Source organism: Ceratotherium simum, chromosome 35, assembly GCF_057802395.1.
Source record: "Ceratotherium simum simum isolate JZ-2026a chromosome 35, ASM5780239v1, whole genome shotgun sequence".
Lineage (NCBI taxonomy): Eukaryota > Metazoa > Chordata > Mammalia > Perissodactyla > Rhinocerotidae > Ceratotherium > Ceratotherium simum.
The window spans coordinates 217,669-245,068 of record NC_141934.1 but is presented as its reverse complement, the minus strand read 5'-3'; the positions used below and the strand labels follow the sequence as shown (position 1 = coordinate 245,068).

The following is a 27,400-nucleotide window of genomic DNA, read 5'->3' as shown; positions in this document are numbered from 1 at the left end:
GTCTTTGTGGCTGGGGGTGGGCTGTGGCACCATGCACCCCTGGTGGCCACTACAGTGCTGGGCTGAGATGGGCCGAGCTGCCCAGGCTGCACCACCTGTGTGGCTGGCAACTCCCTTCCTTCTCGAGGCCTCCATGTGCCAGGGACTGGGCTGCACCTCCACAGCCACCCTGCCTCTCACCGTCCCCAGTACCCCCAGCCTGAGAGGCCACAGCTTAAGAAAAGAGCTCTTTATTCCACATCATCCGGTATTTTTACACAAGTAAAATAAAATGCATATTTCTATATACCGCGATCCAGGTGGGAGGCAGCGTTCTGGAACAAATGCTGCACTACACCCTGTAAACATGACGGGGTGGAGATGGAGCGGGGGGGCGGGAGCGTCCGTTAGGGAGGGCCTGCCACCCGGTGCTGGCTGGCGGCATGGAGGGGACCCCATATGTACATACACCTGGCTACTGAGAGAGGCCTCGCAATTGGGGGCCAGTCAGCAGGGCCCAAACACTGTCCAGAGCACCAGTGCGAGGCCCAGGGGTGCAAGGCTGCAGGCGAGGCTGGACAGGGCGCCTGAGCCCTCCACGTCGCCGGCCCCGCCGCCCCCACTGCCCGCCTGGCCCAGACGGCACTGACTGCGCGTGCGGTTCTTACGCGAGCAGCCTGGTCTCCGGCGAGGGCCTGTGGGGGGTGGCCCGGGAGGCTCAGAGTCCTCAGGCCGCAGCGCTGTCAGTGGGGGCTTGGCCGAGCCAGGCAGGGTCCCGAAGGGGGAGTCGTTGATGTGCCGCGGGCCGGAGCCATTGCTGGGCATGCTGTCGCCGGACGGTACACGTCCCTTGAGTGCATTGCCGGCCGAGGCTGGACTCCCGGCCTCCAGCACCGAAGCCTTGTCCGTGGCGTCTGGCTGGCAGCACTTGGGCAGTCCCAGGGGTTCCTCGTCCGCAGGCCCGCTGCTCCAGACAGGATGGGAGGGCCTGCTGGCCACGGTGCACCCCTCCAGCTCGGTGGGGGCCAAGCGCTTGAGGTCACGGCCGGCCAGGTGTAGGGGCAGGCTGCAGGGCAGTTCGGACGAAGAGCCTCGGAACTGCTGCAGCCAGGCCCAGAGCGGGCGCGCCCGGCAGTCGCACACCCAGGGGTTGTCGTTGAGCCGCAGGTACTGCAGGGCACGGAGGGGCGCCAGGGCCTCTGCGGGCAGCACCGAGAGGTTGTTGGCAAACAGGTAGAGCGTCATGAGGCGGCCCAGGTCGCGGAAGGCGTGAGGGTGCACGCGGGCCACGCGGTTCTGGTGCAGCAAGAGGCGGTCGAGGCTGTGCAGGCCACAGAAGGCGCGCTCGGGCACACTGGGGATGCGGTTGCCGTGCAGGAAGAGGTGTGTGAGGTTGCCCAGGTCTCGGAAGGTGTCGTCGGGTAGCGCCTGTAGCCTGTTGTCCTGCAGGTAGAGGTACTGCAGGGCGACCAGGCCACGGAACAGGCCGGGGCCCAGCTCCTGCAGGCCACAGCGGTCCAGGTGCAGCGTGTGCAGGCGGCCCAGGCCATGGAACGTGGCGGGGTCCACAGTGCGCAGCTGCGAATTGTCACTGAGGTCCAGCTGCTCCAGGAGGGCCAGGCCAGCAAAGGCGGCAGCGTCGATGTGGGCCAGCGTGTTCGAGTGCAGCCACAGGATGGTGAGGTTGTGGCAGGCGCGGAAGCTGGCGGCCGGCACGTGCGCAATGCGGTTACCATGCAGGAAGACACGCTGGCTGGCGGCCGGGATGTCAGTGGGCACGGCCTGCAGGCCCTGCTGTGGGCAGCTTGTTGTCACCTTGGGCTCGTTGTAGCACACACAGGCGCCTGGGCACGGCGCTGCCACCTGCCACGCCTGCAGCCACAGCACCCAGGCCAGCAGCCAGCTCCCTGAGGGCAGAGGAGGGGGCAGTTAGCAGGCTGGGGGTTATCCAGAGACTTGGGATTGGCCCTTGGGAGGGGCTGGGATCTCAGGTGCTGGGATTCTGGCTCCACCCGCCATGCGGAAGCTACTGCACCAAAACCTGCCAGGGGGTCACCTGTTTCACACCAGGAACCTCGCCCACAGACGCCCCCGTCACCCTTCCGGCACTCACACCCACGAGCTAACGTGCCTGCACCCCCCTCTCCCACGTTGGGTGAGCAGGGTCACCGCTGGGGCCCACTTGAAGGCCTCCTGGGATGGACACTCATGCCTGCAGAAACCTCCTTGGGACTCCAGCGAACACAGAGGCCCCTGGACCTGCTTGCCATCACTGTCGGTCCCAGTGCGATCCCTGGCCTGTCTCATGACCCACAGCCCACAGGCCAGGCCGGGAGAGAGGCCCTTGGCAAACACCTGGGCACCAGGCTGGCTGAGCTCACGCAGAGGAGCCCTGAGCCAAGGCTCGGGCCCAGGCCTGCCCACAGTTAGCTGCTGGGCTTCCAGGAGCTTCCGCAGCAGCCCCTCCCTAGGGCGCCCTCAGGGGCTGTGGCTCAGACCCCCGTGCCCTGCCCAGGCCCCCAGAGCCCCTGCAGCCCCAGGGCTGCCGGATTCTGAGGCCTCACCACTGCAGGGAGCTGTGCTTTAAGGAGGAGACTGCAGGGGCCTTGGGGGAGCCGGGAGCCACAGCCCCCAGCGGCCTCCTGCAGGATCTGGGTCCCCAGGAAACACTGCCGGGAGCCCCAGGCTCTGGAGCAATTCTCCCACCACAGATCAGGAGCCTGGAGGCCGAGGGCAGGGCAGGAGTGCAGGCCGGCCGGGGCTCAGAAGAGCGGGCGCAGCAGCCCCCTTCAGGCAGGGGCTCCCTCCTCCACACACCCTCCTCGGAGCAGAGCAGCTTCCAGCGCTTCCGCTTCCGGACTTGGCAGGAGAGCACCTCCTGCAGCCTCCTCCCCTCGGCCTCGCTCTCTGCTTGATCCCCTCCCCACGGTGAGGAGCTGACTTCTTCCCCGCCAATCACTCCCTGCACAATACCAGTTACCTCAACCCTCCCACCCAGATACACTCCCCACGGGTTCTGCCCAGCCCCGCACAGTCCCTCCCCCATCGGGGGCCTCACCAATGACCTCTCTGGGCAGGAGATCCCTGTGGGGTGCTGCGTCCAGCCTGGTCTCACCGGCAGGGACACATGCCCCAATACTAAGCTCATTGCCTGTCATTCAACCATTAGAGCCCCCCCTTTGAATGCCGAAGGTTATTTCCTCCTTCGGGAGTGAGTCGATTAAAACGTGAATCCCCCTGGGAGGGTTATGGCTTATCAGCTAACACTTGAGTTATCAGCTAACACCCGTGTTGACAGCTAACACCCGTGTTGACAGCTAACACCTGCGTTGACAGCTAACACTTTCCTTGGCAGCTAGCTAAGAGCGGGATTCTGCAGACATGCGGCCTGCTAAGTGCTGGGGCGAGAGCCAGGAGGGAGGGAGGAGAGGACCATGGCCCAGCTTCCCCCACCCAGAACCGTGACCTCTGGGCCCCACCCATGCTGTGACCCCACACACTGGGCCTTCTCTGCTTGGGTCAGCGCAGATGCTCACCCCAAGCCCAGAGTCCCAGCAAGCTGGCACGTGCAGCGGTCACGAGGGATGCACCCTCCTGGACTCTGGTCCCCAGGTCCTGGGAGCCCCCGCCCACAGCTTGGGGGCCTCCTCTGTGCTCTGCCTACCGCTGGGCTGGGCCATTTGTTGGCTGCCAGGGACACGGCAGTCCCAGGATGGGGGTCCAGAGAAGCAGCCCAGCCCAGGACCCCCCAAGCCTTGGTGCCCCTCCCTGGGCTGGCCATGCAGGGGAGGCCGTGAGGGGGCGCCTCGGTCTGCTGACACCCTCTCCCGGCTCTCTCCTTAGGGGGCCTCCTTGGGAAAGTCGGGCCTGATTATGCCAGCTCCCACCAGCATCTCACCTGCTGTTGCAGGAGGTACCTGCACTACGAAAACAGCACTTCCTGTCCCTGACACCTCAGTGGCAGAGGAAGACCTGAGACAGGGTGGGGTGAGACCCCAGGAACTCACTCGGCCAGGCTCTGGACCCACCACGGGTGGGTCATGTCCTCAATTGTGCCACATCACAACTGTGCCACGTCACCAACTGCACCATGCCATGCTCCTGTCCACACCACTGACTGGGCTATGTCAGCAGCCACCCTCATGAGCACACCCACCACATCACTGACAGCTGTGTCCCCGCCACACCCCAGCCCGTGGCTCCCGGGCCTCTGGCCTTGGTCCGTCAGCTCGGCTGCGGTCAGGCCAGTTGACTTCACCAGACCTGTCAGCTCCTCCCACCTCCAGCCCTCCCCAACCCGGGCCCCCAGGAGGCCATGAGCCACGTGCCTGGGGCTATGCCCACTCTAAGAACGCCCCAAGCGAGACTCCTTTGCTGAGCCACGCTGTGGGGGCCAGTGGCAGAGCAGCTGCGTGGCTCAGCCCTGCCGGGAAGCTGGCATCGGGCGCAAAGACACAGCTCTGTCCCTGCCGAGCCAAACGCTTTTGGGACACTAACTTCTGAGGGTCGGTCCCTCCACAGTAGCCCTGCTGTCAGCGGCGTGGCTGGCGGTGGGCTTTCTCCTTGCTGCAGCCACAGTAATCGGCTCCAGCCCGGCCCCTCTTGGGGCCTGCCCGCTGATCTCTATGGCAACCCCTCTGCTGAGCAAGCAGAGGGGGCGTCTTTTTATGAGATAATCAAACCCAACTTTGGAGTGTGGCTTCACAGTCATGGCAGGAGTCCTAGGGACACGGGCAACCCCACCAGTTAGTGGGAGGGCGTCCCCTGACCACACCGCATGGGCTGGACCTGGTCACTCACTTGACGCCTCCCAACCCTAAAAGGCCTCCCCGTCCTCTCCCCCGGCTGTCCTCCCAGCCCAACCCATGGTCCCATCCCCTTTCGGTCCTCTCTGGCCTCTGCAACCCCTGAGCCAGAAGGCCTTTCTGGCCTCCAGATCTGCACCCTCGAGGGTCCTGCCCATCTGTCGGAGGCCCCGGGCTGCACCCTGCCCTGGCTGCCTCTCCTTCCTCTCAACCCAGCCTGCCTATCGGCTCCAGCTGGCTGCCGGCCTCCCCTCGGCCCCACTTCCCACTCGTGCCCAGCCTCCCTGGGTCCCAGTTTTCAGTGAGCACCCATGGCCAGCTCGCTCCTAGGTACATGTGGCAAGAAAACAGCCCTGCCACAACTCCAGGTCTCACTCACGGAAACCATGGCAAGGCACCTCCAGGCCCCTGCAGCCATCACAGTCCCACACCTGGCCACCAGGCCACCTGAGCTTTGCACAAACCCAAACCAGTCCCTTTCCCGTCATCCCTGAGACTTTTTTTCGCTCCTTCTTTCCTCAGGCCTCACCACAGAATGGCCAGGGCCTCCTCCAGTGCTCTCCCCATGGAGGGGCCCACCGGGTCATGGCGAAGGGCTCCCGCCTTAGCCCAGGTCTGGCTCAGGATCAGTGGCTGGGGCATGAGGGCCGAGGTTGGGGGACGACCAGCCACTCCCGCCTGGGAGGATAGAGGGGGACAGTGACTGGATTCTGCTCAGGGCTTCTCCCGCTGGGGCAGCCAGATGGGGCAGGAATGACAGCCGACAAGACCATGGAGCCAGAGGCCTAGGAGGCTGGGGGGCGCCAGCTGGGGCTGGCCCCGAGGGGCACAGGCATCCTCACTCTGCCGCAGCTCCTGGACAGCAAAGGGCCCAGGTTCCCCTTGATGGTCACCGCAAGGGGGGAGGCAGGTGGAGGGAGGAGGGAAGGAGAAGAGAAGGGAGGGAGCCAGCGGGGGCGGGTGGCTTCTGGGGACTCACCAGCAGCCGCGGGAGCCAGTGGGCGTCGGGCAGGCGGCTGCAGAGCTCAGCAGCTCAGGGGCAGGGACTGCTGGAGGCTGCAGGCCAGGGGCGGTCTCTGGTGTGTTCCCTGGCCCCCGCTGCTCCCGGGGCCCCCAGCCCGGGGTTGAGGTCCAGAAGGTGCAGCTCCCTGAGGTCCCATGGGGACGCCTCTGCCCCCCCAGGTGAGGCCACAGAGACAGCACGGGGCTGGTAGCTTGAGAGGCCCAGGGCACAGGCTTCGTGACCTCGGGCCTCCATGCTCCCGCTGCAATGGGGTGGCAGGAACACTCACTTTGGAGGTCATTAAGTGGGTCCACCGGCTGTTATGAAAAGGTGGAATTCAGAGCTGCATAAGAATCAATTGTCTCCTCAGCATCGTGAGCCCATTTTACAGGCTAAGAGACTGAGGCAGCGAGCGGCTAACCCCTGGCTGGCTCCCACCCAGGGAGGTCCAGGAGGAAGGGTGGGAGAGGGAAGGAGGCACACTCAGCCCAAGCCTGAAGAGCAGCCATGGTGTGGCCCTTCTGTAGCGGGGCGCTGGGGCCCACGGCTCCCTCCTGTGCCATGGGTGGCTGGGAGGGGACATCTCCAGGAGATTCTCAGCTGCTGCCCACCCCCTCAGGAGGCTGGGGTCAGTAGGCTGTGGAGGGGGTGGGCAGCTATAGCACAGCCAGCACACGGGTCGGCTCAGGACCCTCTGGAGCACCAAGAACGTCCCATGAAGGGTCACGTCACAGACCGCAATTACAAGGCAGAACAGGAGGCCACAGCTCAGCACACTGAGGCCAGAAATAGCTCTGGGCGGGGGTGGGGGGCCGGTGTCCTCCACAAGACGCGGAGGGTCAGGGCTCCCCGGCAGTGCTGTGCTCACACCCTCCCCCTCCGCTAGCGACTGGCTCACCCGCCCCCCCCCCCCCGTCGTCCATCTGGCCCCCCTCGGTCTTCACTCACTTCTCACACTTCACCACCCACGTTCCGTCCGTCCTCTGGTCCACAGACACGACGGAAGCAGTGTGCATGCCCATGGCATTTCCTGGGCCCCTTCCCTAGCTCCAGGTGCAGGAAGAGGAGGGTGACAGCAGCTCCCACGGGGCAGCCCACCCTCGGGGCCCTGCATCTCCTGGGGGCGTAGTTGCCAGCCCCTGGAGGCCCCGCTCCTTATTGATCTTCTTGGGGTGGTGGCTGCAGGGGCAGGTCGAGCTGGCCGGGTTGATAATAGGCAAGGTCATCCTCCACGGCAGGAGGGTGCTGGGCCCAGAGCTGAACAGTTCCAGGCCAAGCTGTGTGCAGTGGGAGAAACTGAGGCCCAGCATGGGCAGAGCTGGCAAGACCAGCCTCCTGACTGTTCTGTGCTGCCTGAGCCCCTCTGTCTGCTGAACTCTGTGAGGGTCTAGTTTATCGGCCCATTTTACAGGTGAGGAAAATGAAGTTCGGGGGGGCCACTTGCTTGCAGCCCCAGGGCTAGCAGGATTCCCACCCCCACGGTGACCGGTCGCTGAAAGGCCTTGCAGGGCAGTTAGGGTTAAAGCTCTCCACCCCCACCTTACCCATCACCCCCACCCTGAACCCAAGCTCCAGTGCCGCCCCAAATTTCCAGCCCACACAGCAGCTGGGAGGGCAGCCTAGGCCCCTTTTGAGTTAAGGAAACCGCGGCTGCAGGGGAGGGGCCCAGCCTACTGGTGAGCTGGGGGCCCTGGACGCACAGCTTGCCCCATGGTGCGCTTCCAAGGGGCGGCCTGTGGTAGGGGCTGCACTCACTCACCCAACCCTCATGCACTCACTCAGCAAACACGCAGGCAGTGCCTGGGCCAGGCGCTGCGCTGGGCACTGCAGGCCCGAGACCAGGATGCAGACCTCGGCTCGTGACACTTGTGATCCAGGAGGGGCTGACCATAGGCGGTCACCCTGCCGCATGGCATGCACCACATGGGGGATTTAAGGGGTCCTGGAGCCCTGAGCTGGCCCCAGACGGCAGGGGGATGTCAGGGGAGGAGCCCCAGAGCCCATTGTCAGGGTGAGGGTCCAGGCAGGCTCTCTGATGGGCAGGATCCTTGGCCTGGCAACCAGGCCTCGGGAATTACCTTTGGCCAAGGCGGGGCTGCTGGCCTGGAGGCTCCGGAACCTTGCCCTGTCCAGCCCACGTATCTCTACCTGATGCCCACCTCCCTTGGCCCCCACCCCAGGGAGCTTGCACAGGGAGCTGAGGATGCCAGCATCTGGAGGCTGCCCCCGACCCCAGTGCTCCAGGGCCTCAGCCAGCATCCCCTCCCCAACAGGAGGCTGGCACCCCTCCATCAGGCCACCAACAAATGCCCACTGCCCAATTACCTGGAGAATTCTGTCTCCACAACCAGCTCATCACAGTCCCTCTGCTAATTCAATCCAGCGGCCAGCATGGGCTCAAGTCCCCAGAAGACACTCATGAGGAAGCGGCCGGTGGCTGACATGTCCCTGCCCTTGGGGGCTCAGGAAGGGGGTACTCCTGGTGTTGGGGCCTGGGCCCTGCACTGCCACACTCACCACCATGCCCATCCACCAGGCCTGACCCCTTCTCACCGCCAGCTCCTGTCCAAGAGGGGGTGCCTAGCCTGGTGGGGCCAACAGCACTGGGTCCTGCCCTCCCCCCAAATCCAGGCCAGCTCCTCCTGGGACCCTGCCTCTGCTGCCTGCACGAAGCTGACCATTCTTTTGAGGTCTAGAGCCTCAAACTCCAACAGGGCAAAGTACACACGCAGGGCACACACCCTAGGAATGCACACTCAGGGTGCACTCTCAGGCCTTTGGCTGCTGGGGCCAGGGTGGATCAGGGCACAGGGGTTGCTGTGATAGACCAGACAGACACGGAAGCCCTCCCAGGTGCCAGGGCAGGAGAAGGTCTGCTCTCCTCTGCTGTGGGAGAGCACGGAAGGCATGTCCCCACATCCTCTCGAGCCCTCGGCACTTGCTCAACATCACCGACAAGGCAGACTGGCGGCCTCTGCCCAAGCAGGATTCATTCCGCTGTGAAGAGACAGGCGCAGGTCTTGGCGGCCCCCGTCTGCTCGCCCCCCGGGATCAGCTCCAGCCCAGAGGGAGCGGCTGACCTGCAGCCACCTGAGCGGTCCCAGGACAGCCAAGCTCTCACAAACACTCCTCACCAGCGGGGCTCGGGCCTCTGCGACGGGTTTAACATCTGCAGGGGGGTGGGGGCAGCACCTGCCAAGACCGTGGAGAAGCCCAGTGTGGCCTGGTGAGCGCCCCGGCCTAGACAAGTGGGGAGGCTGGTGCTTTCCAGGGCATGAGGGTTTCGAGAGGCCGCAAATGACCCTCAGCCCGAGATGCTCCCATTGCAGTCACCACCAGCTGAGGCCAGCGCACCGCGTCCAGGTGACCAGAGTGAACTCTTGTCAGAGCCGATGGGCCCTCGTGCTCCTGTTCTCCTGGCATCTGGCAGACCAGCCCGCTGGCTGTCGCCTGTTTTTGTAAACAATGTGTTATTGATGTGCGGCGGCACCTGTGTGTCTCCCGTGGCTGCTCTGCGCTCCTGCGGCAGGGTGGAGTGGTGACGACTCCTGGCGCGGCTCACAGAGCTGCAATGATTTAGTATCTGGCCCTTTAGAGAAACAGTTTGCCGACTTGGCTTGTGATGGGAGCACAGCAAGCCCCTGCTGCGTGTGGGTGTTGCCACTGGCACCCTCACAAAGGCCCCACAGAGGTCACTCGAACCTCCACCTAACGAAAAGGAAACCACGGGTCAGAGAAGGCCACTGTCCTGCCGAGGCCACATGGCTGGGGCGGACAGCCCAGTGGCCTCTCATGGGGTGGTGAGAAGGTGACTCTGAAAAGCTCTGCAGGTCAAAAGAAAAACAATCATTTTGCTAAAGATGTTGCGGGTAGGCTCGCAATCAAACACGTCAAAGAGCACAACTTAAAGCACCGCAGCCAACGCTGGTCATGAGGAGCAGAGGGCGGACGTCCCCAGAGAGGAGGTGCTGACTGCGGTCCCCACTTGCAGGATGACGACGACACTTCAGGGAGACGAATCTTGGGGAAGGTGGTTTTGGGGTGGGCAGAGGGGTCTCTGGGCCAGTTCAACTGCCCTGGGACCTTGCGCCCCCCTCTAGGGCTCTGTGGCCAGGTCACACCCAGGGCAGCTCGCTGACCCACTAGCATCACACTGCCCGCTTGGGCTGGGAGGAGGGGACATGGCAAGTCAGTTTTGATGCACTTCCCAGGACATTGAGATTCAGTCCAGGATCTGGAACAGAAAGTAGTCTGTGAAGGCCCACGGTCCTTGTCACCATCATCGTCATCACACCAGTCACGTGCAAGACCCTCACGTTACAGGCAGCCAGGAGCCGGCCGGGGGCAAAGCCAGCCTCATGCAAGGGCAGGGAGCCCAGAGGCCAGGGAGTGGCGGGCTGGTGCTGGCGGCCACGTCCCAAGACACCCCATTCCAGCATCAGTGCCTTGAAGCTGCACGGGAGCTTCTTGGACGAGCGTGTCTCCAGGGAGGCCCTGCCAGTCCACCACTGCCGCCCAGCCTAACATAGCACGAGAGGGGAGGGAAAGGAGGAGGAAGGGGAGCGACGGGGGCCCTCAGCCTCCTGGGGTGGACCAAGGCACAGACTTCCCTCATTCCTGGAGGTTTCACCACATCCCACGGCACAGTGAGGGGGTGACCGTCTACCTCTACTCCTCAGACAAGGGCACTGAGGCTTGGAGAGGTGAGGTGACCACAGGGCACCAGGGAGACCCTGAGCCCCAGAGATGCACAGAGCAGAGGGGGGCAGCTATTCCCCCTGCAGTGGGCCAGCTGTTGAGACCCCCATGCTCTGGGCTCCCTGACCCCCCACAGTGCTTTGTCCTCGGCCTAGGCTTTCTGTTCCTTGGGCTGGCTGAGGTGGGCCCTGTGGTCCGGCAACCCCAGGCTCAGATGCGGACGCTGTACTCCCTCACCAAGTGGCTGGGGAAGCTGCCGGCCTGCTCTGAGTCTGTCTCCACACCAGTGACATGAAGATGACAACAGGCCAGCACCCACCTCTAGCCTGGAAACCCCACTGGGCACCCCCTCCTGGGCACTGGCTCTGTGGCCTGTGTCCTGCCTCCCCAGAGACTGGGGTGGGGCCTCTGCCGGTCTGACCTTGGTCAGCCCCATCTCAGGTGAGGAGCCCAGGGGGGTGGGGCCCACTGTTCAGGAGCAGCACCCTGGGGCCATGCTGATTGCTCTGCTTTGGGGCAATCTCGGGGCGCTCCCACCTGCCTGACAGCTCTGCTTTGTCCAAGAGAGGGCAGACTGCGCTGCAGGTGAGCCTAGAACCACCTTCCCACCTCAGCAGAGCTCAGCCCGGGGGTGGAGCGAGGAGGCTCAAAGACAGGCCTGAAGCCCCCGACCCACCCCCTGCATGGCCCCGCCCACACAGCGTGGATGCGATCGCTGACGCTTCTCATGCACTACTGGCACACCCAGCGGTCCCCTCCCTGCCCACCAGCCACCCACACTGGAGACAGAGGTTCTCCCCCACTCCTGAGACCCAAGATGATGGCGATGGAGCACCACTGGGAGGGGCAGAAAGCCAGGCGACGGGGCTGCTCCCGGGGAGAAACACCCACAGAAATGGTCTCCACCACTTGCTTCCGGGCGGGCGGGGGCGCCATGCGGCTCCTGCCTGATCACCCAAAACGTTGACAAGCCGCACTCTCAACAGAGCATCTAAGCAGCTTCAGTGCTTCCCTGTAATGTGACCAGAAAAGCAAGCGTCTGGAAAATGCGCCAGTGCAGACAAGAGGGAAACCGACTCTGGAGGAAGCAGGCACAGTGCAGGGGAACAAGTAAAAATTAGGAAAAAATCTACTCAGTGTCCTTATAGGGACAGAGGAGGATTTACAACAAGAACAGGGTGCTATGAACAAGGAGCCATCAGAAAACAAGAAGAGTGCCTGGAAGTTAAAAATAGAATTGCTAAAATTATAAAAAATCAATAGAAGGGTTGGAAAACAAGGTCAAGAAAGTCTTGCAGAAAGAAAAACAAAAAGAGAAAGAGAAAAAAAAATGATGAGATTCAGAAGACAAATATAGGTCCAACGCCTGTCCTAGGGGAGTTCCAGAAAGAGAAAATAGAAGGGAAAAAAGTTATCACAGAAATAATACCAGAAAATCTCCTAGAGCCGAAGACTCGGCCTCCACTGGGCAAGGGCCACACAATGGATGACAGTCACAGAGCAGTTTCTGGCCTCTGGGGGTCAAGAGAGGCCTGAAGCTCTCGGGGGAAAAGCAACGCGGCATCAGACTTTTCCACCGCACACTGGACGCCAGAAGACAAGAAAACTGCAATGGCTTCAAAACTCTGAGGGGAAAGTATTTTCAACACGGAATTCTGGACTGGGCTACTCCAGCTTGAATGGATTTGCTAACACACAAGGACTCGCAGAACGATTCTTCACTGCGCCCTCCGTACAGAGTTAGCTGGGGATGTCCTTCAGCTGAAACAAGGACATAAACCCCAAAAGAGGAATGCATGGGGCCCAGGAAACATTGGGTGATGAAAGGAAGTCCTGGGCAGCTGTGAAGGGGCCACAGCATGCCTCACCCAGGGGGGGACAGCAGAACAAAGGCCTGGGGTAAGACCTCCGCCAGGTAAAATGAGACTCAGTAGAACGCCTGAGGTGGAGAAGAGCAAGCACATGAGGGTGGCAGATGGGACAAGAGAGAAAAGACAAAGTCAATTGTAAAATCCAGGAAAAAGAGAAGGCCATACAAGAGCGGGAGGGTCACCATAGTACCCTCCCCTACCCTGTGGCAGGGCGGTAAAGTGCATTTATGTGACCTGGGTTGGGAAACACTGGTTATGAATTTAACTGATGGTAGCGAGACAGCACACTGGGGAGTGTGCTGGAGAAGAGGAGCTGGGGTAGGAACAGAAATGTGAAGGTAACCACTTGGAAAAACAGGGAACAGGGCAACAGCGGCTGCCTTCAAGGAGGCCTGGGGCGGGGGCACAGCAAGCCGATCTTCCAGATCACCCTCCAAGGGCTGGGTGCAGGGTTTAACTTTGAGCAAGATATGGTTGACCACAACATTATCTTTTAAAAACGACTGAATATTTGGCACTGAAATCTCAGAAATAGAGATAAACAATGAAAAAATAAAGTGTATCTGCCAGAAGGTGGAGATGAACATGGCTTAGAAGCAGGCATCTCCAAGGTGCAGGAGGAGAAAGTGGGACCGTGACTGCTTGAGCAGCACTCTCGGTGGCCTCGAATGATGCTCTTTGGCACTTTGCTCAGCCGAGAGTGGCCCAAGTCGGCCCGGATCTCCAGCGACACTCTGGGCTCTTGGCTCCAGAGGCCTCTGCAATCCAGACACTTGAAGGGACAGCTCCTGGCCTGAAAATCCAGCTGTGTGCTCGGATCTTCCACAGCCCCTCACCAGGACGAAGCCCCTCCCGGCCCCTCCTCAGCGCCACCCTGCTGCCAGTTCACAGATCCAAGCCCCCCACACCAGACTGAGGACCCCCGAGAGCAGGGGGCCCAGCGGGCAAACCCGTCAGGGGGCTGCCTACACATGGGGCCTCTGAAGCGGAGGTCTGTGGCCCCTGGGGAGGGCTCGCCCTGGCCTTAGCAGAGCGCAAACAGGCTTCGCTCGGCCTCTGCAAGAGCCCCAATTGCGTTTCTGCAACCGAACCCGGGGCATGCAGGCAGGGGCGACGAGAATAAATAATTGCTCTTTTATTAATGAGTGATAAATTATTCCTATATGATTGTGTGTGATAACTCTTGCTTATTTGAAATCAATTTGGGATGGAAATTGTTGGCGGCTTCTCACCAGCGAGGGTGGGAGGACCAGGCGCCGCTGCTGCCTCCTGGAAAAGCAGGTCAGTGTATTCCGGCTACTTCCTGAGGCTGACGCGCCAGGCGCTCCTGGCACGCGGAAAGGGGTCGGCTGCCCCGGGGGCGGGGCCCGGGAGAGTGGCCTCATTTCCTCAGCACTGCCTCCAGGACGGCTGAGGCTCCTGCAAGGCCTCTCCCCATCCCCAACCCCTGCTGGAAGCTCCGAAAGAGGCCCAGCCTACCCCACCCACCAGACCCAGGGCACAGATGCCCCCTGGGCTGAGGAAGGGTCAGACCGGGGAAGGAGCCCTTGAAAGCCCAAGCACTTGCTGGGGACCACCACAGGCACCGGCAGCCAGGGTGGGCCGTCAGGGTCAGGGGGCAATCTGCAGCCCCCACGTAACCCCGAGGACCGGGCAGCCTGACCTTCTGCCCCACAGAGGATATACCCAGCGCCGGCCAGCCTCCCTCGGCCCCCTGCCCAGGCTGACCACCACTCAACTTTATCAAGCCTGAGAAGCCATTTGTCTTTTTCCTAAAAATGTTTCTAATGATTTCACAACACCCCAACACAACAGGGTTGGGTCTGAGCACCTGACAAATCCCCAGGGGTGGGGGCACTTCAGTGGACCCACTCCTAGAGTCCCCGACCCCCCACCTCCGTCCAATGCCAGGGTGCCCGCTTCACCCCACACCTTGCTGGTCAACTTCACAGGCCTCCACATTGTTTGTTTCTGTTGGCCGCCCCCTGGGCTGTGGGCTCCACGAGGGCAGGACAGTGGCTGGTGATCAGCATACAGTAGGTGCTCCATAAATGTCTGTCATGTGAATGCCAGAAATGTCCATCACTAAGGGCAAGCTGCAGGCTTTTCGAGGCTGTGGAGATGGCATTCCTGGAGGGTATCCAGGCGCAGGAGAGGGACACTCACATCCCTGTGGGGGACATCTCCCTGAAATTCATATGCTGAAGCCCTAACCCCCAACATGATGGTGTTTGGAGGCGGGGCCTTGGGAGGTGATGGGGTTTGGATGAGGTGAGGTCATGAGGGTGGAGCCCCGTGATGGGATTAGTGCCGTATCAGAAGACTCCAGAGAGCTTGTTTCTGTTCTCTCCGTATGAGGACACTGCAAGAAGGCGGCTGTCTGCGAGCCGGGAAGAGAGCTCTCACCAGAACCGACCACGCTGGCGCCCTGATCTCAGACTTTCAGCCTCCAGAACTGTGAGAAAGAAACGTCTGTTGTTTAAGCCACCCAGTCTGTGGTATTTTGTTACGACAGCCTGAGCTGACTGCTTTCTTTCTCAAAGCTCTGCTACTTTTCCAGATTCTCCACAATCCATACGAACGGGTGGAATGGGCAGTGTCTGAGTTTGGTTCTGCTTGGTCTCGTGTGCCGACCCTGGACGGGGCAGCTCTGCTCCAGGAAGGGTTGGTGAGGCTGTCCTCGGGCAACGGGAGCCCCTGCACGAGCCCCGTGCTGTGGGGTCCCTGCCCACATGCTCGGCCCCACAGGGAACGGGAGAAGGCCAGGATTTCGGGCGCTGGCTCTGCCTTGGTGGGGCCTCAGCCGGGTCTCCCAACTTCTTGGAACCATTCCCTCGCCCAGAAAATGCAGATAACGAGGCCCACCCCCCCCAACAGGTGTGTAGAGGCCCTTGGCTGCCGCAGGGCTGGCGCACGGTGGGTGCACGCCCTGGGGGAGCACCCCAGAGGCACCTCACATTGCTCCCAGCAGGGACCGCCGTCCCCATCTGACAGAGGAGAGGTCAAGTCATAGCCACAAAGGGCATGCTGGGACCTGATGGAGATTCCTTACATTCACATGACAGGCCTGATCCCAGACCCTGATGCTGGCATATGCACTGGGTCCTGTGGCTCCCGCAAGCCTCTGCTCAGGCAGCACCTGCTTTGGAATGCCCGCCACACTCCCAGACACACCCCCCTGGAAGGACTCTTCTCCCCAGAGCCCCACCACACCACCCCTCAGAGGCCGACCCTTCCCAACCGGTCCCCCTCCCACACCACAGCCTTGCCTGGGGTGTCCAACCTCAGACCCACCCCGCACCCTGGACTCAGCCCCGATGGGGTCACTGCGGGAGCAGGTGCACAGGCAGAGCCCGTGGAGTTTGGCCAGAGTCATGGCTTGTGGCTCCACCACGGGGTACTCGGCAGGGAAAGGGCATCAGCTAGGCCCAAGGGTCCTGCGTGAGTGACATGCTGGGCGGGTCTTGACCCCGCCTGGGCCTCCGGCCAATGTGCGGTTAGTGAACAAGCTGGTGTCAGGCACCTGGCGGGAAATGAGCTGCAGGGGCCGGAGTGTGAAGGCCTGCAGCCCCTCCCTCCCTAACTAACTCCCACCACCCACCAGAGGAGCATACTGCCCCCTCCCCCAGGGCCCCTTGTCACTGATGAGGACGCTCATGCCTATATCAGGCTTCCTGTGATCTGGGGGTGGGGGACAGGTAGCCACGGCATCGGAGAGGGCTCCACAGGGGCACTGACACAGCCATCCATCCCCTTCCCCCAACCGCCCGCCTCGGGCCACCCAGGGGCCAGGCCGCGGCCCCAGCAGCCAGTGAAGACTGGAGTCCATTGGGGCTACCATCTGTCTTGGCCATGACGGGTCCTCTCGGTGACAGCCAGGAGGTATGCAGATGGAATATCTTTACGGGGAGAGTTTTTCTTTTGCTAATTTTTGAACAGGAAGCTAGATACTTGTCATACCTGTCCCTGTGTCAGCCTCTGCCTGATATAAATTGGGGCTGAGGCAGGCAGATGAAAGACAGCCTGGACACAGCCGGTGTGCAGGAGCCATGTGCCACACGACCGGGAGCACACAGAGCAGCAAGCTGGCCTCCCAGTGGGGCCGGGGGAGGGGCATCCCCTCCACCTCCGTGGCCTCCACCCTGTTTCCAGCCTGAGATCCCAAAGCCTCTCCCTCTGCTCCCCTCTTGGCTCCCACAAGCTCCTCACCTGACCCCCATCTCCCTCTCCCTCAGCCCATGGACCTGGGGCCATCCCAGCGGCCCCAGCCACCCCGCCTCACGCAGCGGGACGTCTCAGCGTCTCCAGGCTTCTGCTCCTGCCAGGAGCACCCCCTTGGCCAGCAGCTCCTGTGCCTCTTTAAGGCCAGAGGCCAGTGCGGCCTTGGTGGGGCCCTGTGGGGGGCTCAGGCTTCAGGGTCCTCACTATTCTGTTGGCACCCAACTAGCAATTCTCTCTCCTAGGGACCTCGTGGGCTTTGGGGTGTCTCCCCAGGACATGGGGGGCCTTGGCGGAAGAACATGTCACAAGAATCTAGGGGTCCCTGCTGCTAGAAAGCATTTGCTGAGAGAATGGAGAGCAAAGCAAGTGGCCCTCGGGGACCTGTCCAGGGCTCCCCCTAACCCCCACCCCGAATGTGCATCTTGGTGCCCAGCTAACCCCACCAAGGGCAGGGAGGTCCTCCCCAGCGGACACTGGCAGGGTCACCTGCCAGGCCATACTCAGGAACCACAGCCCCAGGGGCCCCTGGTCCCTCCATCAGCCCCTGTCATGTGGTGAAGGCCAACCATGTGGTGGGGTGGGGGACAGTGAAAGTCCTGCTGCTTCCTCAGATGGCCCTGGGGATCTTGGCCTCCACCCCCAAGGAGACTTAAGGGTCCCCACCAGGCTCACTGGCCACTGGCCACTGCCTCACACGGCCTCATCTCTCAGGGATACGCTGGGGAGCCAGGGGCGGGGGGACAGCCAGGAGTGTGACTGGCCAGCTCTGTGCTCTCTGAGGAGGAGAGGGGGCTGGATGTGTCCTGCCAGAGCACAGGGGCTCAACCAGCATAGACGGAAGGAATGGACAGTGGAAAGCGTGTGGGAGGGACCTTGGCAAGGCTGAGAAGGGTGGCGACAGGGTGGGGCACTAGGGCCCCCTCCCAGGTTCCTGGCCAGGTGCGCGATGGAGGCAGCTGGGAGAGCCGGGTATAGAGTGGCCTGTGTGACCTCGGGCCCCCACAGCCCTCCAAGGACTGCTGTGATGTGGTACCCAGAGCACGCTGCTGGCCGGCCAGCACTGGCCTGTCTCTGGAATTCTGTTTCCAGCCACATCTTTGGGGATGGGAAGTGCTTCTGGGCTGGAGACCATACCCAGGGGGCAGGTGGCCCACCTCCCACTGCCTGGACCCCACCCTGCCCAAGGACCCGGCGGGAACACGGGCCGTCCCTCCCACCGCACCACAAGGCTGGTGTAAAGTGACTACTTGTGTGGCGGAAGCCTCCACATGGTGAGGCAGAGGGACTTGAATTTCCTTCTAAGTCAGTGCGGAGTTCCTGTGGCCAGGCTCAATGCCCACCTGCCCGGACCCCCGCTGGGCCTCAGGCTCCTTGCAGAGAGTGGAGACCCCCCCTACAGGCCCCAGCCTCCCCTCCAGACTCCCCAGCCGCTGGCCCTGCCTGGACCCTCATTGCAGAAGGACGGAGCGAGGAGGTGCGGGCCCAGACAGGGGCTCCTCCTCTGCGCTCCCCAGGCTCAGCAGAGGCTCCTGCTCCTGAGAGCACAGTGGGGCCCACGCACTCTTCCCCACCCGTCTGCCTGAGTTCCACCATAGACCCCCTCAGGGCAGAGCAGCTGGGAAGGACTGGGAATCCGAGGAGGCCCCTGGTGGGGGGCCCACTGCCCACTGAGGGCCCTGAAAGCCCCATCAGCAGCCTCTATTCCCACTGCAAGTTCCAGCCCAGGGCAGGAGGGTCTCACCTGAAGGGGAAGGGGCCCCAGGAGCAGGGACAATCAAGGTCCCATGAAGGGCTGGGCCTTGTGGGCGGCCTTCACCACTGACTCCTCCTTCACAATATTTCTCGCAACAGAGTGACCCGCCCAAGTGCACAGCTGGCTCTGGGCTAAAGCCCAGGGGGTCCCAATGGCACGCAGCACCTCCCCGCCCCCGCCTGAAGGACATCCCCCAGGTCAGCCCACCTGCTCGCTCTCCAGACCCTGGCCTTTGCTCATCAGCCCTCTTGCCGCCCCCTAGACGACTGGCCTGTGCCTGGCGGGCAGTGGCCATCCCCAAGGGCAGGGCTGCCAGCTCCTGCGTCCCTTGGGAGCTGACTCAGGGTACTGCCTGTCAGGCCCCCCACCGTTCATGGCTCCCTGCACCCCGGACCCAGGCCTGGGCTGGACGTGGGGACGTTGAGATGGGGAGACAGACACAGTGCCCGCTGGGCGCTGGGACCAGGGAGCCAGGGCCTTCCCCAGGGAGAGTAGAAGAGCAAGTTCCCCAGTGAGACGCCCTGGCCCTGAAAACAAAGAGGGCTCATCCAAGGGCAGACGTGGGAGGGCTGAGGCAGTGGGGCCTGGCTGGCAACATGTTTTAGGAAAGCATCTCAGTGCCCGAATGGAGGACGAGGTGGCAGGCAGGGAGCTGTGGGTGTTCGTGGCCGTGGGCCTGGCTGGAGGCAGGCCCTCAGTGAGGGATAAAAGGGGATGGACAGGGAGCAAGTCACACTGGACACTGGACTACCTTTGGGGATGGGTAGAGGGAGGTGACCAGGACCCTGGGCCTTGAGCCCAGATATGGGGTTTGGAGGAGCAGGTGGTACAGAGGTGTTCACCACCGGACAGGCTGAAGCTGAATCTGGGGGACCCGGGACGCCCAGCGGAGTGGAGCAGGGAAGACAGATGTGGAGCTGCTGGGAGGCGGCAGCCTAGGGGCCTGAGTGCCACCCCCCACCCAGCCACACGGCCCACACACAGCAGGGGGGCAGTAAACTTCACTAATCAACCACTGGGACTGAGAGCTGGAGCAGAACTGGCGACAGGCCAGGCTGAGGCCTCAGGGCTGGCCCTGTCGGGGTGGGCAGGGAGGCAGGTAAGTCTGGGGACTGTGGATTCTCAACTGGCCTTGAGCCCTCCCCAACTTCCACGTCCACTCCTGCCCCTTGCTCTTTACTGAGCACCTACTGTGTGCCTGGAACAGGCACAGGATGCCACAAGCCAGTGACCCACCCTTGCTGGCCCTGCATGCAGTCCCCACTCACCTCCCCCAGAGCCCAGCACCCAGCATGCCTCGGACTTGGAGCATTTTCCCACCCATGAAGGCACTGAGCAAGGAACACCACCTGCGGTCAACAGCTGTGGATTACAGATGAGGCCTCTGGTGACCAGGAATTGGCGGGTGCTGCCCAAGGTCACACAGCGAGCTGGCACTGCACAGGCTGATCCAATGGCTGCCCAGACTCGGGCTGCAGGGGGACTTCTGGCAGGTCCCCGAGCCCACCCCATCTGAGCCCTGGCAGGAAACGAACAAAGGCAACATCTCAACAAGGTCACCAGGCTGGGACAGACTGAGGACACGGTGCTGGGCCCAGGTAAGCAACGGGCAATCCGAGAGGGCTCCCAGGAGGAGGTTACGGGCCTGGAGCCCCGCCTTGGCCTGAGCCCCTTGGCACTCCACTCCCTTCCTCCATAGGCCCCTCACCCAACTTCAGGCTCAGCCTGACATTTCCCGTGACATTTGCTGCAAAGAAATAGAGTCATAAACCCAAAGGTTAAATTTGCACATTGCCTCACACTGCCAGGAGAATAGTGGTCCCCCACCCACCAGGGGCCGTGGCTGCACGGCTTGTGTGGGATTGCCCACCCATCCCTGGGGCCCTTGCTGGGGGCCCAAAGGTCCGCCTCCCAGGCCCTCTGAGGAACCTCAGCCATCATTAACCAAAACGGGTTCCTGGGCACAGCAGCACCTGCGGTGTGTGGACAGGAGCAGCCGTCAGAGAGGCCCCGCCCCACCTTGTGCAAACCTTTGGTGAAGGAGCTCCCTCAGCGCCACTCCACCCAGCCGGCTCCACACACGCGTGACCACGAAACCCTCGTTCAATCCCCACCAACACTCCGCAGAATTTCAATTCCACAGAGCATGAACGGTGATGGCCAGTTACAAACAGCTCAGTGCTGGCCAGAGAGCTGAGGAGAACCCCAGCTCCCGACACTCCAGGCCCCTGCACCCCAGCTCCGTCTTACCACCGGCCCAGCTCCATGTGCCAGGGGCCTGAATGGGGCTTACCTCCTGCTAGGCCCCCCTGGGCCAATTGGGGACCCTGGTCTCTGCCAATGCAGCCCCTCCCCCCAGCTCCTCCAGGATGTCTGCCCACAGCCCCCCCTTTTCGCTCGATCTCCTGGGCCTGGCTGCCCTGTCCTGGGGGGCTGCATCGCCCATCTTCCGTCCTCTCCCAGCAGGGCAAGGCAGCAGGCCCCCTGGGGACAGGACTGTCAGGACGTGGCAAGCGAGGGCAGAGGCTGTGAGAAGGGGCAGGAGAGAGGCGACCTGAAGCGCCGGCTGCACACGTGGCGATCCTCAGAGCCGGAATCCTGACAACGCAGGCAAGCTGATTCCACTTACCACCAGTGAGGAACTCAGCCTCAGGGACTGGGGAGAGGCCCTCGGAGCACACCCCTAAAAGGTCGGGAGGGGTGGAGATCAGGTCCCGCCTCCGCGTGAGGTGAGGGGGCATGTGGCCACGCCCCCGGGGCACCTGGCAGGGCCTCCACTGAGGACACGTGGGGGCACATGCAGAGTGCATCTCCGGGTGTCCAGCTACACAACTGCCGGGCAGCGTGAGAGGCCAAGGCAGGCTGGGATAAAGAGATGATGGTGCATCCTCAGGAAGGGATTCACACACACCAGGACACCCATGATGCACAAGAATAGTTCCCGATGTGCAAAATGTTTAAAATATAGTGACAAAAGAAGAAACTGCAGCACAAAGCAGTCGGTATGGGGGGACCCGGCCGGGCCCACGCGCTCCAGGGACAATGCAGGGTGCAGGGGGTGTGGACGGCGTGCCCACCCTCTGGCTGGGCTTCCATTTGCTGCTCTGTGACCGCCTGTCCTTTAAAGCATTTAGGCCTATAAATTCAGGAGGGCAAAGATCGCATCCCTTTATTTGCCTGGCTCAGAGTAGGGTCTGACAGGCTAGGAATGAATGACTGACTGAGTGAATCAATGAGTGAGTGAATGAATGGGTGTCTGAGCGAACAGGTTGTCAGGAGCAAACGCAAGGTCTAGGATTGGGCTGCTGGAGGGAGTGGGAGCAGCCAGGCCACAGGGCGGGGGACACTGAAGGCTGCAGAGGCTGGGCCTTGACTGGGCATGCGGGAGGCCAGGCCTGGTGCTGCGGCATGGCTGTGAGGTGGGGTGGGGGGTGGCCAGGCTGGTTCCTATGGACCTTGAGGCCCAGGCTCAGTGGCCACAGAGGGTCAGAGGCCAGGGCCACCAGGCTGGGGGTGGGCAGCATGAAATTCACTGACCAGGCACAGCCAAGAGCCAGGAGCCCTCAGGACCCCCATGACGGAGCCTGGGGGCGGAGGGGTCGCTCACACACACACAGACTCCCTCACACACTCGCACTTCGCTCACACACTGCCTCCTTCCCACACTCGCTGACACACTGATTCCCTCACACAAGCATGCTCTCCCTCCATTCGATTCACTGAGGGACTCCCTCCTCATGCTGTTCTCCTGACCCTTCCGGATGCACAGACTGAGGTTCCGTGGAGGCTTCCTGGCGACCGGCCCGGGAGAGCAGGAACGGCGGCCCTTGGGGGGGCTCTCTCTCCCCCACCAGCTGGCCCCTGCTGTGCTGCACCACCTGCCTTAGACGTCCATGCCACAAGGCCAAGAATTCAAGCCCAGGCAGGGCACGAGGAGGGGCCGAGGCCAGGGCTGAGCTGTCCATGGGGGCAGCAGAGGGAGGGGGAGGCCAGGGTCCAGATAGTGTGGGGGAGGCTCAGCAGCACATGCCCAGCCCCTCACAGTCTGTCACTTGAAACAAAGCACAGCAAACAAACCTGGCCCTGCCAAGGGCCTCGGGCCAGCCCTCAGCCTCCTAGGACAGGGGGACTTGCCCCTTGCCCTCCAGAGCTGCAGCCCACCCTGTGGTAGGGGTCTCCTACAGACCTCCACAAGCTCGCTTGCTTGTTCAGACTCTCCTCCCTCAGCCCTGTCCCCTACTCTCATCAATGACCACAGGGAGAGGGCCAGTCCCGACAGAAGGACCCCCAGCCAGCCGTTAATCTTCACATAGGGAAACTGAGGCTCAGGGCTTCTGCTGGCTCCCTGCTGGTGGGGGGCAGAGCACAGATGCTGCCCCAGCGTGGCTGTCCTCCACCTCCTGCAGGGCTCTCCCTCCCTCTCTGCCCCCCATTTTCCCACCCCCTCACTCTAACTTGCCTGTGTCTTCTATGGGCCTTCATTTCCCCATCTGCAAATGGGTAGGAGGGAGGGGTCTAGTTGGCAGTGCAAGAGTTCCAGGAGGACTGTCCTGCGTGGGAACTGCTGACAGGGTGGGTGGTAGTGTCCTGAGTATTCTGAAGGCAGAAGCACTGGGCTCAGACTCCTCGGGAACCTCGGCCTTGAAGTGCCCCCAACAACCCCTGAGGGAGGCCCAATTACTGGCTCGTGTCACAGGTGAGGAGACCGAGGCACAGAGAAGTGAACTGTCACATCCCAGGTTATACACGAATGCGTGGCTGAGCCAGGACCCACATGCAGGCCATTGTTCTCCTGCCATCCCACAGCCTGCAGCCAGGGGCTGGTGCTGACCACCACCTGCTCGGCCCCTCACATGGGCGCTAGCTCCTCCTCACCTCGACTGGAGCAGGAGTGGGAACAGTGCCCACTCTACAGATGGAAAGACTGAAGCTCAGAAGAGGGGCGTGGCCAGCCCCACTGGCTGCCCCATCATGGGGCCCAACCTCCAGCCCCCTCTCTGTCCCCACGCCACCCACATTCTATAAGGATAACCTGCTTGTTTCCATTCTATAGACAAGGAGACTGATGGTGGCTGGGGGAGCAGGTGGTGTGGCCCCGCCTCTCCGAGCCCTGGCCCCGGTCAGGAGCCTCACCACAGCGAGAGCGGGTCACCAGCACCCTTATCCCAGCTCCCCACACAGCCCCTGAGGCAACTGACACACCACAGAACCCCTCACTATGAAGGCTCCCGCCACAGAGAAACCAACGCACCGGGCACAGGGCCTTCCCGGGTCAGCCGCAGAGAGGGCACAGACCTGCCCCCGCTGGGCCCAGTGGCAGTGGCTGCTGAGCATGCAGGGGAGTCTGGCCTGCTTGTCATGGTGTTGACCTGGAGGTCTGAAAAGGGCCTTCCCTGCCCAGGTGAGCTCCAGCCCCCACGGCCGCCAGTGCCCAGCGTGGGGAGCGGGGGAGGGGCGGCCGGAGCCCCCTTGGGCACACCCTGGGCTGGATGCACTGAACTAGCCCCCAACACACGGCCCCATGCCCCTGCCTCAGATTGAGGCAGAACCCGAGGAGAGCCCACCTGGGCACACAGGGCCCCCCACACACCTGGAGGCAAAGAAATACACGCTGATATGCCCACAGGCACATATGGTCAGGCGAGCAGAGACACACACGTGCAGATGCACACCAAGTTACAGACACACACACACACAGGCCCAAGGGGCTGTGAAGGGGAGACACCCAGGACGTGAAGGCAGGCGGACAGAGGTGGGCCAGCTCCTGCAGCTGGTCTCTCACCCCTCTCTCTGTGAGCGCCGGCTGCCCAGAGCCTCCCCCCAACACGTGCGCATGTAGGCACAGGAGTGGATCCTGCTGAGGGGCCCCCCCATGTGCCAGGCATGGAGACCACAGTAGGCACGCTATGTGCATGCATGTGTGGCCGTGGGTGTGCAGGCGGGGGCGAGGACACAGATGCGTGCACCCTCAGTGTGTGTGCGAGTGCACACTGGGGCAGCCTGGCATGCGTGTGCACATGCGGTGTGCAAGCATGCAGCCCTTGTAGACATGTGCACGTGCAAGGAAACGTGTGTGCAGCCTGCGGCACCGTGGACATCAGCAGAGGAGCCCCGGTGGGCACCTGGGGACCACCCTCTAGGCAGGGCATGCCCAACGCCCCCCCCCAGAGGGAGGTCATCCCCCCCCCAGCCCCCACTCTCAGGACCTCACACCAGGTAGAGGGAGGGGTCCCACGAAGGCTGCCAGGGAGGGAGTGCTTCAAGCCCCACCACCTCTCCCCCCTCAGCGGCGGCCCACAGGGGCCCTCACGCTGCAGATGGTGGGTGCTTGGCTGCCTCCTCTCATCGCCCGCCCTGCGGGGGACAGCGCTGGGCCGGCCCCGCCCCCCACGCCCTCTACTGTCGCCAACGCCCCCATTCATCCCGCTGCGTCTTGACCCCAGAGAAATGAAAGGTCTTGAGCCGAGTCCACCGGGCAAGGGTGGAGACGGTCCGATACCCCGACACCTGCTCGGTAGCCACGTTTCGGCTAACCTGCTCATTAACCCCTTTGCGGTCGGGGCCCTCCGAGGCTAGACCCCGCCCTTCCAGCCGGCAGCCCCCACTCCAACCCCGGACCAGCGTCGGGAGCCACCCTGACCCGCGGCCCCCGGCCCCGCCGCCGCCAACTTTCCCGGAAAGCGGCAACTTTTTCTGCTGCCGCGGGCTCCGCCCTCCCGGGGCCGAGGCGCCCGCTGCCCCAGCCAGCGGGGCACTGCGGTGGCCCTCACGGCGCCCGGCGACCCTTCTGCCCGCTTGCCTCAGCCCCGGACGCGCCCTGCGGCTCGGGGAGGGCCGCCCCCGCCCACCCCTGCCGCCTGGCACTCACCTCCAGCGGACGCCCTCTTCATCTTAAGGGTCGGGTAGGGCGCGTCGGGGACCGAAAGTCGCGTCGGGGCCGGCGCCCGTCTCCCCGCGGCCGGGTCCGCATCCAGGCGTCGCCGCTCCGGCCCGGCCCGGCCGCGGGACAGGGCTGGGTGCGCTCCGCTCCGCTGGGCGCCTGGGCAGCGGGGCCGCGGCGCGCGGGGCAGGGCAGGGCGGCGGCGCGGACTGGAGGGGCGCTCGCAGCGCGGGCCGGGCGGATGAATGTTTTATGGGATCATGTGGTTTGACGCGCGAGGAATCCGCCCGGTCCCCTCGCCTGCCGGGCGCGGCGCGGCGGGGCGGGGCGGAGGCGGGCCGGGGCGTGGCCTCGCGGCGGGCGGGGCGCTCACCTGCACGCGGGCCGGGCCGGGCCGGGCCGGGCGGGGCCGGGGCGGGGCGCGGTGGGGACCGGACGGAGGGGGCGCGGGCCGGGGGCGCGGGCCGAGCCGCAGGAGCGCTCAGGCTGGCGGTGCTCCGCCGTGCGGCCCAGACAAAGGCGGCGCGTTTCTGAAGAGGCGGCGGCCCCTGCAGGCGGCCGCGGGGATGGCGGCCCGGGCCAGAGAGGGCTGAGAGCGCGCGTCTCAGGGCGTGGCGGCCGGGCTGGCCCGGGTGTGGGGGTCACCGACGCGGCCAGACACCGGTAAGGGCTTTGTCCTGAGGCCTGAGGATCGCGGGGGGGTTGGGGGGACGGCATCTCTGCCTGGCCTACTCTCTTCCTGCCTCAGTAAATCCTACCCAGCAACCCTTTGCTGGAGTAGGATGGCTCCATTTTTCAGTTAGAAAATTGAGCCTCAAGCTCCAGAGACTTCCGAAGCCCCCCACCCATCTTTGTGGCCCTTCCCTGCACCACCCCGGGGAAGGGATGCAGGCACAGTCCTGCCCCTACCCCCGCAGGTGTCCCCCATCTGTTCCCTCCCGTAGAGTGGGGGCTCCAAGCTCAGGAGATTCCCTTCAGCCCTCCTGCTTAGTACTCCCCACCCGCCACAGAGCCAGCCCAGGCTCTAGGACCGGAGAATCCGATGACCCTGCACCCGACATGCACCCGGGCACAGGCGTCCCACTTCCCTCTCCTGCTTGGGGCTCTCCTTGGCCTCACAGAGAAGCTCCAGGTGCATCCTGGAGTCTTCAGCCAGGTGCCAGGCCAGCGTGCCTGCAGGCTGCCCTGCACATGGAGGTGCACTGGGAGCTGATCTGCTGGGCCTGGGCCTCCTCAAGCCTGCCCTGCAGGTGAGAGGACCACATGGATGTGGGACTGGCTGGCAGAGTTGGTTCCAGTCTGCGGGATCTGACCAGGGCAAGCCCTGGGTCCCTCCCTGTGGCTGGAACATCCTGGCTGAGGGCGTGGTGGTCCCCCTGGGAGCCCTAGCCAGTATGACCTGGTGACTGGGAAGGCCGGGGCACGCTGCCTCCCCTCCAGACTGAGCCTCCACACTGCGGAGGTGGCACTGGGAGAAATCAGCAGAGTGCAGGGCTCTCAGCCTGCCAGCCTCGCCAAGGGAGAGTGGGGACCTCTTTGAGCCCAGTGTTCCCATCTGAGCACAGAGTCGCAGGCAGCCTTGTGGGGTGGAGACCAATGAGGTACCCATGCTGGCCCTCTGGCCTGGTGTGGAGGCCGCACTGCCCAAACCTCTCTGGCTGCTGCACTGTGGCCCTGACCACACCTTTGCCTGCTCGGTCCCTGTCAGCTGCATCCCAGCCTTGGTTTACCAAGGAGTACGTTTGATTCCCAGACACACAGGAGGTAAAGTGGAACCCAGACGCCCCAGCTCCTGTGCACTTGCTCCTGCCCCCCCCGGCCATGCACTCACTGCCGCCTCCCCAGTGGGTGCTGGTTGCTGAGTGCCATCAGTGAGTCCTCCCCATGCCACACGGGAGGTGTGTACCCCATTGTACACATGGGGAACCTGCGGCCAAGCTCACAGAGCCAGCAGAGGCTTGTGCCCTATGTCAGCACCCTTCCTCCAGGGTCCCTGCATGCAGCAGCTCCCAGATCAGGAAGAATTCTCCCCACAGGGCCACCTCAGACCAGATGACAATTCATGTGGCACTGGCCATGAGTCTGAGGTCAGGGTTAGTGTGGACCAGGATCCTATGCTCCTGGGTGGCTATAATGACCCAGGGCCCTGGGCTGGCCCACTACTGCTGAAGATTGTGCCCTGCCTCCCTG

General features: G+C 63.1%; 1 protein-coding gene across 1 annotated transcript; it reads right to left on the bottom strand.

Moving 5' to 3' along the window:
- Window positions 1-214: 214 nt before the first annotated feature.
- On the bottom strand, window positions 215-25,456 carry RTN4R (reticulon 4 receptor). The gene is made up of 2 exons (XM_004442333.3): window positions 25,199-25,456; window positions 215-1,886 (listed from the first exon to the last, which is right to left on the bottom strand). Exons 1-2 carry the CDS (start codon window positions 25,218-25,220, stop codon window positions 487-489), a joined length of 1,422 nt encoding a protein of 473 aa, XP_004442390.1. The 5' UTR covers window positions 25,221-25,456; the 3' UTR covers window positions 215-486.
- Between the last annotated feature and the right edge of the window lie 1,944 nt (window positions 25,457-27,400).